The 16446-nt window shown below is 28.5% G+C and overlaps 1 protein-coding gene across 2 annotated transcripts in view; it reads left to right on the plus strand.

Moving 5' to 3' along the window:
- The window catches only part of Ctns (Cystinosin), a 31395-nt gene extending 15735 nt beyond the window's left edge, over positions 1-15660 (plus strand). Inside the window, exons 1-10 of one of the 2 annotated variants that reach the window (XM_067267722.1) lie at positions 239-378; positions 9596-9701; positions 9774-9852; positions 10390-10569; positions 10645-10785; positions 10870-10969; positions 11850-11969; positions 12045-12224; positions 12296-12413; positions 14871-15660. In XM_067267722.1, coding sequence (XP_067123823.1) covers positions 9623-9701; positions 9774-9852; positions 10390-10569; positions 10645-10785; positions 10870-10969; positions 11850-11969; positions 12045-12224; positions 12296-12413; positions 14871-15019 — 1146 coding nt within the window. In that variant the 5' untranslated portion in view covers positions 239-378; positions 9596-9622 and the 3' untranslated portion in view covers positions 15020-15660. Of the gene's footprint in view, positions 1-238; positions 379-9595; positions 9702-9773; positions 9853-10389; positions 10570-10644; positions 10786-10869; positions 10970-11849; positions 11970-12044; positions 12225-12295; positions 12414-14870 lie in introns of those variants that run through there. The other variant, XM_067267723.1, reaches the window with a different exon arrangement.
- Positions 15661-16446: the final 786 nt, after the last annotated feature.

A 16446-nucleotide genomic window follows, 5' to 3' on the forward strand; every position in this document is an offset into this window, starting at 1 on the left:
GACGGGTCCCGACGTATCTGGAATAATCCCGGGTCCCCCAGAGCGGTCGGCCATCCGGCCGTCAAAAGTCGAAAAGACTACATCAATAATTTTGAAATAATGATTTTAAGAACATAACAACGAAAAATAATATGTAATATTTAAAATTTCAATTAGAAGTAGTCGATGATTATTAATGCGTCGTTTAAAAAATTAGGTTTAATAATAAAAACATTTATCGGTTGGCGTTTTCGCACCGAAAGGCGTCGCCCGACGTCAATTCGACGAATTAACGAAGCAGAAATGTTATATACGCACTAATGTCAGCTGAGAAAAAAATTGGACGAGTTCCTTTGATTAAGTAATCTTCGTTTGAACAAAGAAAATTTAGCTGAATTGGTAAATATCGAGATTTTATATTCGTAATGCCATATTTAAAAAAAGATCTAATACAATCAACGTAGCTGTATGTGTCTTGAATTTCTGTAGTTGCTATAGCAAAATTTTAAAGCTGTTCTTATATTAAGAATTGATTGAATTATTGAGTCTCTGCATTATATGTATTTCAAAGGAATTTTCTAATTATTTAAGGTGTTTAGAAAATATTTTTTACAAATATTCTATTAATTCACACAACACTTTTCTAAAGACAAGAATTTTTTTTTTTCACCTGATAATTGAATCTATAAACAATGTATCAAACAATGATTATTCAGAGTACATTCATTTCTCGTTGTGTACATATTCCTCGCTAATATACTGAGTTAGTTCCAGAACGTCGTTATAAAGTAAATATTGCCCTAAATCAAACTGCAACCTATTTTTCGCTTGTTGGTGTGTATGTTATGAATTGAACGATTAATATAGGTGTTATCCGTAACGTTTGGTCATTATGAATAATGATGAACAAAATCAGACGCTAATAAATTTTGGGGGTTTTTTTTAATCGTAATCGATCGGATTGACCGGTCATTGCAAATACTGCTATCGCCTGGTCAGGTAAAGTGACGACAATACCTCGAAGAGTGATTGTACTCAAGTGAAGAGCTAACCGCTCGGCACTTGCGTACGAGTTGTGCATGCTTATTGCATTTAGTGTCAAATTTTAAATTGGTGCAACCGGTAGTTAAACTGGTGTTACGTTTTAATTTTAATTTTGCCTCTTAAAATAGTTTTTTTTTTTCTTTTTTTAAAAATAAAAGTCGTGAAGCAAACATTGTGATATGAATAACTACTTTGACAACCGATTAAATGAATTAATAGCAGCATAGGTCAAAACAGTCAAATTTTTACAAAATCGGTGTATTTGACAGCGATACAAAAAGTGGTGTGTGAAAAAAATTAAAGTGTCTTCGAAGTTATTGGAAGAATGTCCGCATTTATGTAGATATGATATTGTATCTATGGAGAAATAGAAAAATTAATTGTGCCTGTAAAAGAAGGTGATTTGATTAAATATTATGTTTGCACTGAAGAAATATTTCAGATGTTGCGTGACAACCCACTGTGGTGGCAGAAACTGTATGGAAAAAGAATTAAGTACAAAATATAAAAATATTACAAGGATACGAGATATGGTCATAATTTACTTGAACTTATGTGAAATTTATCAGAAAAAAAGCATTGCTAAGAAAGGCTTGGTAACTAAATCAATTTTAAGTAATGAAATGAACTCGAGATGTCAGGTTGACCTTATAGATATGCAGTTGCACAAGCAATATAAATTTATACTTGTGTACCAAGACTGGCTGACTAAATTTGTTCAACTATGATCATTAAAACCAACAGGGCTGAAGATGTAGACTATGTTCCTTTAGACATTTTACAATTTTTGGTGCCCTGAGTATTCTACAAAGTGATAACAGCATAGAATTTGCCAAGAACATCATAAAAGAATGTGTAGTATGTGGTCTGAGTTAAAACTGGTGCACGGAAAGCCCAAGCACTCACAGTCAGGACTTGGTAGAAAGATGTAATTGTGACGTAAAAAAAATGCTTAGTTCTTGGTTGGAGACTAACAATACTAATGAATGGCTGGAAGGATTGCATTTTGTACAACTGATGAAAAACTGAGCGCGTCACACTGGTATAAACTGCAGCTCCAATGAGGTCATGTTTGGAGCAAAGTTAAAAGGTGGACTAAAGAATTTTATACCTGACAAATCATTGACCAACATTAATACAGGGGTAGAATTAGAGACTCTTTTTAAAACTAATAACAATGAATTTTTATATAATAAAAATGACATTCCAGAAGTTTCCTTTAAGTTGATTATTTGATTGAAGTATAAATTTGTTAATAATAATTTTTGTTAACATTAGTTTAAGTATTATTAACTGTATTAATTACTTCTAAAAGATCTCGCATTGTTTTTAAAATACTTTGAAATAATTCACAAAAATAAATAATTTTTAATGAAAACAGTGGAGACTTTTTAAAAATCAAATTGCTCAAAGAGAATGTAGTTGTATTCATAATGTCTGGTCAATTTAATAAATTAGTCAATATTTGTCAGACATTTATAATGCCTAGCCATTATTCATAATGGCTAGGCATTATAAATAATGGCCTATTAATGACTTTGAGTTTAACATATATGTTATGGACAAAGACTGAAAATGCTCATTGTGCAAAAAATTGACCAGAATGCATTCTGACTTCTCAGATCCAGCCACAATGCCAATTTTGTGTCATGGCACTTTCAAAAATGCACATGTTTTGTCATATAAGACCACAAAGTGAAATTTGTGTTGCTATTTTAATAATCAACCAGACGTGATCTAGCAATATGAGAATTTCACAATGCAGCTGGGTATTTTTATCACATAATACAATTTTTGCATATACATAAATTATTTTAATAAATCATTTCCACCAAAGAACTAATTTTGAACAATGTTTATATTGGGAAAATATTCATCAGTGAAAATTCCTATCACAAAATGTTATATGGTTGAATGAACTATAGTATAATAAATGCAACTTTTCATTTTCTTTAATAATTCAGGCAAGAAGACCATTTGCTGTTAATTATTTTATATATTAATCCTTGATACCTTATGGCACCTGTACATGATATATTCAGTACCTTAAAATACTAGATACCTAAAAAACATTTTATAGATTTAAGTCAAATAAGAAATTTATTTGTTCACTTTGTCAATTGATTGAAAATTTGTTTATAATAATGATACTCCTCAAAGAGACCAACTCAAAATTTTTATATTAATATTAGAAAAAGTATGGTAAATAGAAGTTTGTCTTAGAAATTTAAGGCTTAGACATAAGATTAATAAGACTAACCAGCAGTGTCCACAGACTATAAAAAAAAAGGAGGGACACAAACTACTTGACCAAACAATCACAACCTGCTAGAACAAATTTTTGGTAAATAACAAATATTTTTATTTTAATTTTGTCATCAGTAGAAATGTTTTCTGTGATAAAAATAAAATGAAACTTTAGAGCTCTCTTGAGGATTAAGAAAAGGGCAACCCAACAACAGAGGGGGAGGCACATGCCTAAAGTGCCCCAATGTACAGGCTAACTGTACATTGGGGCACCTGTGAGGCTAACTGTCTATTTTCTGTGTAATTCTCAATGCATATTATTTAGAATAAAATCAAATTTTCAAGAAATTTATTTTTGCACAGATATTTTTATCAAATTGCATCATGGCTGTGTTAATCTGGTCCACAAAGTGTTATGACTAGGGATTGCAATTGCTGGATCCCTCATCCAGCAATCCAGCTGGATCCAGCGCATTCTTCGTCTTGCTGGATCCAGCGCTGCGGATCTGCAAATACTCAATTAACTTTCTAAATAATGGTGCAAAAGTCTACGTTGTCGGCATTGCTGCTTTGCTACGTGCACTATCGCTTGGCGGCAAGAGTGACGTTGCCGTTCAGTGCGGCACGTACTATACCCCCTCTCTACACTGCACCGCCCGCCCTTTTGCCTCTGCTGATGTAATTGCCAGTTGACTTTCCGCTCTTGCTAAATAAAGTGTCTTTGCTCTAAATAAAATAAGTAACTCCTCTTCTAGTCCTGGTGCATAATTCTAATTTACGGTGGGTTGTGAACCACATGACAGAACAATTTATGATTATTTGATGACCCTGGAACCAACTAGAGTAGAGGCAGAAAGGGCCTTCTCTGCAGTAGGATATATATGCAATTCATTAAGAAGTAGGTTGGGAGACAACACCATCAATACCATTTGTTTCTTGAGATCCTACTTCCAGAAAAGTAAAAAAAATAACAGATTGACTTAATTTTATTTAATCCTTTAAAATACTTTATTCAAGACAAGACTAATATTTTAAAACTTCTACTCTAATTCTATTAAGTAAGAGTTTTTAACTTTTATTTTATAAGTGGTTAGTGGGCTAGGCTAAGCAATTTTATTGTGAAAATTAGTGAGAAACTGAGACTACCTAGTTAGTTAAATAGTTAATTAAATTAATGAGTATCAGTATCTTAGATATATGATGATATGAATGTATGTGATTTATGATTGTGATGATAATAACTAACTACTAGACTACTACTAATTACTTACTCACTACTTTACTAACATGAATAATTAAATTAGTTATAAATAACTACAGACTGATATGTAGAGCCTATATAAGAAAACTGGTAAGACTGATAGCCACTTGGCCACTGATTATCTGTTCTTACATAATTAATTTATATTAATATATTATAATAAGTAGAATTACCTTTACTATTATTTAATTTAAAGATTACATTATAATTATAATCTAACTAAACATTTAAAGTTAATTATCTCTATCTCAAGTGTTAAACCGAACCAAAGTTAAGTTTACTACCTAAATGTGTAAGAAGTTTTACTGATTTATAGTGACCAGTCGAAATAATAAAAGCTTCTTAAGTATTTAAAAAAATGGTTTTATTTCTTTGAAAAAACCCATAAATTGCTGGATAGATTGATAGATAACACTTTATTGCACCAAAAATATATCAGTGCTGGACTGTGCTGGATTCAGCTGGAATGATGTTGGTCCAGCAAAAATCCAGCTGGATTGAAAACACTGCTGGATTGCAATCCCTACTTGTGACATTTTCATATTGCCAGATTGCATTTCAGTTGGTTATTAAAAGAATATCAACACAAATTTTGTTTTGTGGTCTTATTGAATATGCTAAAATGCCATGCCCCAAAGTTCACATTGTGGCTAGATCTGAGAAGTCAGAATGAATTGTGGGCAATTTTTTCACTCAATGAGCATTTTTGGTCTATCAACCTAACATATATAATAGTCTAAAAACATATTTACACTCATTTGTTAAATGTGCAATGCTGCTGGGCCAAAAAAAAAAAAAATGCAAAGGTAAAGATAACTTAAAAAAAAAACTTAGAAAATCTCTTAAAGATCATTTTAAAGCAAGGTTTGTCTGTATTAAACAGTAAATTGCACAGAAAAGATTTGAGGGAAAAAAAAAGATATTTAGATGCTATGTAATGAAGATGCCAATTAGTCAATGCTTAAATGTAATTAGCAAAAATTGTGTGTAGAAGTTCATAGCTAATACAAAAGCTATAAAATGATTAAATAGGCTTTCCACTTTATCTACTTGTCTAAGTTTAGAAATGTTTTAGAAATATAAATAAATTGAAGTAAACTGAAAGTACTTTAACAATGTAAGCTTGTAAGCAGTTGCTTAGCAAAAATTTTTATAGAAAAACTGCATCACTTAAGATAACAAAACATGTCAAAATTATTAGGTGATAAATAGCATAAATATCAAATCCTGATTGTAGATTAATGGGACTTGATTGTATGATATGACAAGTTGCATTACCATATTTTATGGACTATAAGACACTACAGACTATAAGACGCACTTTAATTTTTAAGCAATTTTTAAAAAAAAATAGCTATAAGATGCTATGGACTATAAGACGCACCTGAATTTTGGAGGCAATTTTTCAAAGAAAAAAGTGCGTCTTATAGTCCGTAAAATACAGTATTTATTTTTTTCAGTCTTTAATTAAGTGTTTTTAATTTGTAACTTAGTATTGGTGTGTATTGTTCCTGATATAAAGTTTGGAAGTAAAGGTAATCATGCTTCTTGTAAGAAAAGATCTTCATTTGCATTGAGTGAAATAATGAATGCGTACTGCTTATGTTTGTGTTTTCAATTACATATTACAGTAGATTCTTGTTAATTCAGCCATTCCTTACACAGAGGAGTGCAAGATTACTGATAGTATAGTCCTAAAAGCAATGAATGGCATAACCCATTGCCCTTAGGTACTGATTTTATTTTTATTTTTGATGTAGACAGGCAAATAATACCACATGCTGACATGAAAAACTGTTAAAAGAAATAAAACAGAGTAAACAAGAAAACAGGATATGTGACATGACTAAGATTTTCATAGAAATGGAACATTTTCATGGATGATCACACTGGAGAGTGTTGGATAATTGAGGCCAGATTAGAGAATCTACTGCATGTAATTTGTTCTTACATTCTTGAAAATACAGTGCATATTTATAAATATAAGAAACAAATTGCAATGTTTGATGATTCAAAGAATAAAATGTTTTTAATTCAATCAAATTTTTAAGTTCAGTTAGGGCCAGGTTCACTTTAGTAAAAATCAGAATATTTCATAAACTATATATATATATATATATATAAAAATAGACATGTTTGTGCCTATACATCACTCTGCAGCCAATGAATGGTGTTTGTGTGTGGTAGTAGCCCCAAGTCTCCCATCGTGCACTATGGTGGTTTGTCTCGATAGCTATAAGGGTGTGAGAGATATGGTGTTTGAAAGTGGTTGACTTCGAAAATGTGTGATGCTTCAATGAGAATGTTCCAGTTTTTTCTAGAAAGTTCCAGAACCTAGAAGTGAAATTTGGTATACAGTTAGGGTACATCATGAAAACACACTAAGAAGAGATTTTTCGAAATTCCCCAATGGGGAGAGCATTAAGGCTTAACTTGAGGAACGGCTTCTACTGTACTATTTTAGAAGCAATTTTTTTTGTTTTTAATTATGTTTAGTCTTCATTGAGTACTTAGGGGTATTAAATTGATAACATTTCAGACATTGTTATAAATATTTTTATATATTTCGATTTTTTAACCAAATGTTTGAACTGTTTTAAATTTGAATTTCTTTTTGCTTATTGGTTTGATTATAGAATGATTGTAAATGTTCCAGAAAATTTATCAAATTAAAAACAGTTTGTTTGATCCTCAGCAATTCTCATCATTCTCAGTGGTAGGTGTTACATAACAATTACTATGATTGTTGAAATATTGAATGTTAATAGGGTTTCCTTGCAAAATTCGCACGAGTGAAGCTGCGGGTAACAGCTAGTATAGTATATCTTTAGTCTTAAAGATTAATATTGTAGAAAAGTAAATCAGTAATAAAAGTTCATAAATTTGAAAATCATTAAACAAGTTTTTAAATAATTAATCATTTCAGTTAATTTTGAAATTGATTTTATTTTGTTTAAAAATGTTACATATGAAATATTTTCATAATAAATATTAAAAATTATTTACTTAATTTAAAATCAATTTTTGAAATTAGTAATTGTATTGATAATCAACTTTTTCAAGTGGATAAATATTTCTTAAGGGGAATGATTGTTTGGATTTAGAACCATTCTTTTCGGTTGTTATTTATACTTTTTATGCTTCCTATGCTTTCTAATGTATAATTATTTAGCTATGATTTTTCTCCTATAATAGACCTAATACATTTTAAGTCAGTCCCTTTCTCTGTTTCTAAGTAAAACTTTTCTCTTGTTTGAACATTAAGCTTAGTTCAAACTGAGCATGATTCACTGGCAAAAGCAAAAACCAGAGCAAACAACATGTCAGACATGACATTGTTTCTGGCAAATTTTACTATTTTGCAAATTGCTTTGAAGTTCAGAACTGTCAACTTTTTTTGATAGTGAAAAAATTTTGCCACCAATTGTATTCCCACTGCTTGTCACGTGTTTCTTGTTGTTTTCAAGACTACAGGAGCAATAGAGTAGATGTAATTCATGGTTTTTTCGATATTCCTCTCAATCAGCATTGTTTTTTTTTGACATATTTTTTTTCTTCAATAAATAAATATGGTTAACAACAGATTATTGGAAGCAGCCATTTTGTTTTTTGAGATGATGTTTTCTCTTGTTTGCAAATGATTGGCTGTTTAAAATTAACAATTGCTTTTCATTTTTGGTTGTGTGGATTCACTAAGCGAATAAAAGTTGGTTTTCACTTTTCTCTTTCGCTTTTGCTATTTGCTCAGTGTGAACTAACCTTTAGAAGAAATTTCTAAGTGTAATAAACACTAATTAATATGTAGGTAATCATCATGTTAAACTTATGTTCCTGAAAATAGCAATGATAATGGAATGTTATAATTTGACTACAATAGTTAAGTGCTTTGTTGCCATTTCTAGATTAATATTTCATAGTATATTTTTAAAAATATATTGTAAAATTATGGCTGTAACTATTAATGATTACTTTAATAATTCCAGAAATAGTCATAACTTGAGGATCACTAAAATGATCACAATTTGGTTTCTAGACAGATGTCCCAGATGATCACTATTATTTGTGTTATATAAGAGTTAAGGAAAAGGAATTAGAAGATAGAAAAATCAAATTCAATTTTTAATGGTTGTTTTATTCACTTGCACAACCAATAGACACGACTGTATTCTATTTTTCATTCCATGATATTAAAAACTATGGACTTTTCATTTTCATCTCAAAGAATCAATGAAATGTAAGCACACATTCTAAACAAATCCTAGCAATAGAAGAATGTAATGTTTTTTCTTACATTTTAAATACTGTAATAAAAATTAGAATGATGAAAAAACAAGTTATATGCAAATATCAAACATGAATAGCTTAATGCTGTGAATAAGCAGATAATGAGGGTGGAAAAATGATCAGTAAAATGATGGAAAGTGGAAATTATCCTTGAAAACTTTCACAAAGAAAAATATGTAACTTCTAATAAAAGTTTGACTTGTGTATATTATTTTATATTTTAAACTAAAAACTTTTTTATGTGCTGTAATTAAGATTTACTGTAAAAGAACATTTTATTTCTCTCTAACATAAAATTTAAATTCATTTCTTAGAATTATATAAATGCTGTTCTAGAAAAGTACTTTTTAATACACTGTCATTCTTATGTAATAATGTAGTAAGAATTTTAATTCCAAGAAGTTGTAAATTTTTTTCGTGTATTCACAAACAGTTTATATTTTATTACTGTTTGTAACTTTTATGTCATATTCACACCCATTAAATCTTATTATTTTCAAAATGAGTTTTAAAATTGAAATGGAAAAATTTTAATGTTCTTCCATTTACGATTTTCTAGTTTGTGACAAAACACTATAAATCTTAAAACTGAAATTTAATTAAAACCAAATATTAGATATAGGATACCTAGTTTAACAATTTATTATGAGATAATTTGCAAAATAGCAGATTAAATGCTTATTGGAAACAAAAATTACTACATTAATTTTCTGTTAAGTGTGTTTTAAAATTTATTTTGTATAAAATTCAATTTACTAATTTTAAATAATAATTTTGTAGATTTGAAGATTTATAAAAGGCAACAACATGCTGTGTAAACATACCAACAAAATGGATAAATTAATGAAGTTCATAATTTTGTTCTCCAGCTGTTTAATTACTACAGGTAAGTTTATTCTTTTTCTGTGAAAAACATATTAATAAAATTACAAGCATTTTATTGTTTTTTTTAAAATAGAATCTCTCTCTATTGAAGTTTCAACTAATGATTTAGAATTTCAGTTAACCAAATCTGGTGAATTTAGTGTTTACCCTAGGTAAGAAAAACAATATAGTTTTTAGAACAATTCATAAATGTATAAATGAAAATTTAATAAATATAATTAAAGATGGGTGAATAATACTTTTTAGACTTTGAATATTAAAATACTCTGAATAATAAGATAAAAATGATTAAGTTCACTAACATAGTTTATTAATTTATTGTTTTTACTTTGTATCAAAATAAAATAAAATCTACTAAATTTTAAATGAAACTTCAAATATTTATTTAGACCGAGTTTACTACTGTAAAACTGAGTTTTTAGGTACTTTATTTTTTCATTCTTAATTGTTCTCATTTTCACACAAGACAGTTTTTGTTTTAAAAATATAAGTATTTGAACTGTTATATGTATGATGCAATATTGAAGGCATCTGTAGTATACATTTTCTTTATTATTGATATCTTGCATACTTTCTAGTATTTGAGTCCATCTTTAAATATAACAGAAAAGCAATTATTTCTTTTGTAAAAATACTCAATGAAATACTTAAGTTTTTATGTGCTGTCTAAAAATATATTTTAAATTTAGTGAAGTGTCTAATCAGACTATCTACGTTGGTTTTATATATGAAGATGAAAATATATTGAAAGTACTGTCTAATGAGAGTGTAATACCCCCTGAAACTAATGAACGACTAAATTTTACCGTGTTAGCAACAGAAGCTGGACATTCTACCTTAGTTGTTAATGCTACCCCAAGCAATGTTCGGTAATTACTTTTATTATTTCCAATTTTCGTATGATATATGATTCTATGTAGCTTTCATGAAATATTTTTATCCAGTACAGATAATGCATTTATTAGAGTTAAAGTATTTAAAATTCCATCACTTAAGGTGATCAGTGCAGTGGTAGGCTGGATTTATTTTTTTGCTTGGTCTATTTCATTTTATCCACAGATATATACAAATTGGAAGAGAAAAAGGTAAGTTAGTTTTTTGCATAAATTATGTAATTTTTTATTTTTTATACTATTTCTTAGTTTATTAAATAATACTTTTTATTTCAGTGTTGTTGGATTAAATTTTGACTTTCTGGCCTTCAACATAACAGGATATCTGGCATATTCTATATTTAATGTAGGTCTATACTTTATTCCAGAAATACAGGTAAGAAACTGTAATGAAAATTATTGATGTTATGTTAAGCTAGGTATTCATATGTAGAAACAGATGATATAAAAATCAGAAAATGGCATCACTTTTCTGCCAAAGTTGACAATATGAAAGAGAATATGAAGTTGAAAAATTTAACTACTGTTTGTGTTGGAGAAAGTGGAAAATTTTAATTGATAAGAATCTATGAGTACAGTATATGGGAATAGGATGTGGAATCTATGAGTACAGTATATGGGAATAGGATGTGGAATCTATGAGTACAGTATATGGGAATAGGATGTGGAATCTATATATATATATATATATATATATATATATATATATGTTCAGAATGAGACAGTTAGGTGAATTGAAAACTGACACACTACTTTATTGGAAAGAAAGAAGGCAAGCTACAGAAACAGTAATAAAACACAAATAGGCATAAGTTATCTTTTATTTACTGCAAAAGAATTCAATTTCCATTCCCATTCTGTAGATACTTCTAGACAATCTTAATTTTATGATTTCAGAAAAATTATTTCCAGAACTACAAATTAATCAATGACTGGAAAAAATAGTTAGTAAAAATGAAAAGTTTTGTAAAAAGCTTAAACTTATATAGATATCATTATTTAAAATAGCACAGAAAAACCCCAAATTCTATAGTAACAGTACTTGCATATGAAAAATTTTCTGACTGGCAGTTTCCACGTGACTATTTTGCTTTAGTGAAATTATCTTACTTTACTAAATTTAATATTATTGGTAATTCATTGTCATCAATAATAATAAATCTTTTATTTATTACTACTATAAAATTTTAACTATTTGTAATTATAATAGTTCTGTAAATTATGTCAACATGTTAATAAATAAAATGTATATTTAGAAAGAATATCATAGCTGGCACCCAACAGGAGTTATTCCAGTTGAACCAAATGACGTAGGCTTTGCACTTCATGCATTACTGGCAACACTTATACAAATTATTCAATGTTTCATATATGATGTAAGTAATAACTATTTCAGTACATTAAGATTTGTGTTAAAATCTAACTTATTAAAAATCTTTATATATATTTAGCATGGAGATCAGAAACTCTCTCATGTGGCTATTGGTTTGATTAGTGCTGGATGGTCAGCTGCCAGTGTATTTCTATTGGTAACTTCTTTAGGAGTAATCAAAGAAACTCCTTGGCTCAACTTTTTACTTTTCTTTTCATATCTGAAACTTGGTGTCACTGTCAGCAAGTACATTCCACAGGTACTTTATAAATCTTAACCTCTTGATTTGACAGTATTATGATTTTAATTATTGTTAATTGTATTATTTAGGCATATTTTAATTACAAACGAAAATCTACAGAAGGATGGAGTATTGGAAACATTCTCTTAGATTTCACAGGAGGAGTTCTTAGTATTTTGCAGATGTTTCTTATAGCATATAATTTTGGTAAGTAGAAATTAGATGCTTATTTAAATTTTTGTATAACTTTGGTTTTTTAAATATTTATTTTAAAATTATGTGAAATGACTGTCAAAACAACCTGGTAAATGATAACATATTGATAAATTAAAAATTTTGAACACTACCAAGTTTTATTTTTTTTAATACATTAATAATTTGTCAATATACTTATTGACAAGTTAAATAATGTTGATTAAAGATCAAATCAAAGTGTATTAATGCTGAAAAGATTTAAAATTAAATGTAAGAAAATTTCAGAAATTAATGTAAATGACATGAAGCTAATTACTTTAATAATAATACAAATTCTCAGCTCTGAAAATTATAATAAAATATTTTCATTTAAAAAGAATTTAATTATGACTTCACTATCATCATCCTTTTTGAAAGTATAATGTTTATTTTAATAACTGTTTTATATTTTTGCCTAATTTCTTAAAAATACAATAATAGTTAGTGGAAAACAAACTTTTTTACAATTTATTGAAACTGCAGATTGTCAATGATTTTGCTTACAAGTATAATTTTCAGATTATTGAAGATCAATATTCAAAACATATGTCAATTTATAACTTTTTGTAACTAAAATGTTCAAAGTATTTAAAAATTGGAGTACATATTAACTTTTAGTTAGAATGTTACATATAGTAGGATCCAGTACAATCTATCAAGTTTCAAATGAATTCTAGTGTACTGACAGTTTTAAGGAAAATTAACATTACATAAAAATATATTTACATAATACTTGAAATTTTAATTAATTTTGGTCATTATTAGTGTTATCATAAACCTTTTTTTTTTCTTCTTCTTCTAACATTTAGATCATTATATTTAGTGTCTGTTTTAAGTAATTTGAAATATTAAGATACTTTAATGTTATGTTTTGGTAGAAAGTGACAAACAGTAGATCTGATATGCCATAACAAATTAATGTTACTGACACCGCTCAGTAACTATGAACTGTTTTCTTTTCCTCCACTAACATTCAAGGGTTAGGCAATAAGATGCTAATACCTTGATCATAGCCTATCACAAAGTGAGGTGGTTTACATTCCTTTGAAATCCCAAGGGTTGTGGTTTGTTTTTATTTTATGAAAAAGAAAACTTCCAATTTCAGTTAGACTTTGTTTTAGCATTTAAATGATTCTTTTTCTTTCTCTCAACTTCTTTTAGTGATATTTGTTTACATGTTTCCTTAGAATAAAACATCTTTATTAAACTTATCAATGTAAAAATTCCTGTTGATTGATTGAATTTTCAAAGTTTCTTATATCTGACTGAAAAAAATTCTTTTAAGACGTATTCTTTTTATATATTGATACTCAAACATTTAATTCCAGTGCATAGTTTGTTGGCTGCAGCATGACTAGTTACAACTTGGCTTGTATTTAATTTTGCTAACAATTGACACACCAAATTTTACTGTCAGTTTTGCTCTGTTCAACATGTACCACTACCATAGACAAATGATTAAAATTTCTTTATCTGTATTCAAGTCTATAAAACCAGGAAATAAGTTTAATATTTGAGCCAATATGGTAAATTGGCAATAGTTTTATGGCAACCTAACTGCCACCTGTAGCCAAATTACTTTATCATGCTATTTAGGGCTAATTAATTATTAACGAATCAAACTGTTAAAAAAAAATGCTTTATTTTGTCAATCAAATTACTTATTACTAAAATTTCAACTGACATAGATGGCTTAACTATTTTTACTTATCAGCATTTGAAATGTTAATCAAAATATCTTTTTACACTTATTAGAAAATTATCTGGCATTTTTCCAAGAAGGATATTATATTATATTTCATATTATACTTAGTATAGTTTGCCATTCATTCTATTTGCATGTCTGGATAGAGCAGAGTACATTGTGAGTAGTTGAATTTAAAAAGTTTCATCATGGGTTTGTCCCAACATATAGTTAGTCATGTAACATGACTCACCCTGTATGTACTGTACTATATATTCGAAATGTTGCAATGTTTATGATTACGTATGTAAGATGCACACTATTCTGTTGATTTAATCTGCCATTCATTATTTTTTTAATTTTGTATCATAAATATAACATTTTTATAAAACTATGCAAGCACACTATATAAAATGGATCGAAATCAAGATATTGTCATTTGTATCTTGTTTTGCAATTTGTTCAAACACACTTTTATAAATAGTATTTTATATACTGTTGAATATTTTTAACTTTTATCTGAGGAAGATTCTCATATTCAAATTTTTTAGTTTGTTAGAAAATATTTGTTACTTTTGAAAGTTTACAAAGTTTTTAAGCAAAGGGAAAAATGTGAAGATACATTAAAAACGACCAAATATATAAAATTCACATTTATTAATAGTTAAGGTTTAAATTAATCAAATAACAAATTATGAAGAATTACAGCTTGATTGTGTGTACTTAAAGTTACTTTCTCTTTTTAGATGACTGGACTTCAATTTTTGGAAACTTTACAAAATTTGGACTGGGAATGATATCGATTCTTTTTGATATCCTCTTCATGATACAGCATTATTGCCTGTACCGAGAAAAAGACGAAATGTTACTCGATGCAGATAACTCTCTACCTTGAAGACTTTACAACATTCCACTTTAATGATATTTTAAATACATCTAGTCAAATTACCGTCTGACATTCCAGTATTTATTTTTCACCTTAGTATTTATTATTATTATTACTATTACTACAATACTCTCACTGGAAACTTCTTAGATGTATTAACGTATTTATGCATTTTGGCAGGATTTGCACACTTTCCATCACTCTAATGGATCAAGATTAGATTTATACAGTACACATATAAAGCAAATTTTAGTCATATAAAAGAATAAATGAGTACAGAATACATAATTTCATGCACTACTGAAATTGAGAAATCATGAGCAAGTTTTGATTCTTATCTTTGTAAATTAAACATTTGCAGTATTGCAAAGGACAATTCAAGTTAATATATTCAATAATTAAATTATTTGAATAAATTCCCAGAAACTCGGAAGTTTATTTTCATTGTTTTTAATACTTTACGAACCACACTTCTACCTACAATTTTTTTTTTTTACATTAAGCCATAGCATAGCTATAGGAAATCGGAGACTAGATCCTTCTAGTTATATTATGCGAATACTAAGGATATTCAAAACTTTGAGAAAATTAGTTCAGATGCATGATATCTTTACTATTATTAAAAATAAATGATATTTTTGTATGCCAAATTTAGAGTGAGTGTTTTTTTTTTAATATTTTGAGTAAATTCTGGCTATGGTACTTCATTAGACAATTCTGCCAGTTTCTGTTGAATGTCTGATTGTTTCATTTTACACTTTCTGTCACTAGCAAAAGTTTGCTTTGAAACCATTTCAATATTTATTACTTTGGCAAAATTAATTTTGCTGAAATCTAACACTTTCCTTCAACCTTTTCAGATGATTTTATTCTGATTAAAAAATCACTGCTTATTGTTTCAAGCATTTTTCTTGCACATAATCAAAGATCAGGATTTGATCCAGTGGCATAGCGTAGTGGGGGCGGCAGGGGCGGCACTTTTAGGGGGTGCCATTTTTTACAATAAATAATATTAATATCTTGTAAAAATTTGAACCATTTCATTTCATTTTTTTATCGCATCTACGATTCGGACCGATTTGAAATGAGCATGGAATTTTTCATTACTTATTCAGTGACAAACTGGGGAATCCCCTTTCTTTAAATGAATGTATAATAATGACTCTTGCTCATTGTAGCGACTGACAACACCGTCTGTACTGACTTGTAGGGATTCCCCGTATTTTATTTAAGGGGTCGGCGAAATTTTCCTCCGCTCCGGGCGGCTGACACCCACACTACGCCACTGATTTGATCTCATCTAAAGTTAGTAACACAACTTTCAATAATCCAATATTTCCAAACAGACCATTAGTTTCGGTAGTTAAACTATGTGGCACTCATAGAATTTTCAGGGTTTTGCCAATGTAACATTTTTATCTTCTGGGGGGACATCA

Source organism: Centruroides vittatus, unplaced genomic scaffold, assembly GCF_030686945.1.
Source record: "Centruroides vittatus isolate TY-2023 unplaced genomic scaffold, ASM3068694v2 contig_3077, whole genome shotgun sequence".
NCBI lineage: Eukaryota > Metazoa > Arthropoda > Arachnida > Scorpiones > Buthidae > Centruroides > Centruroides vittatus.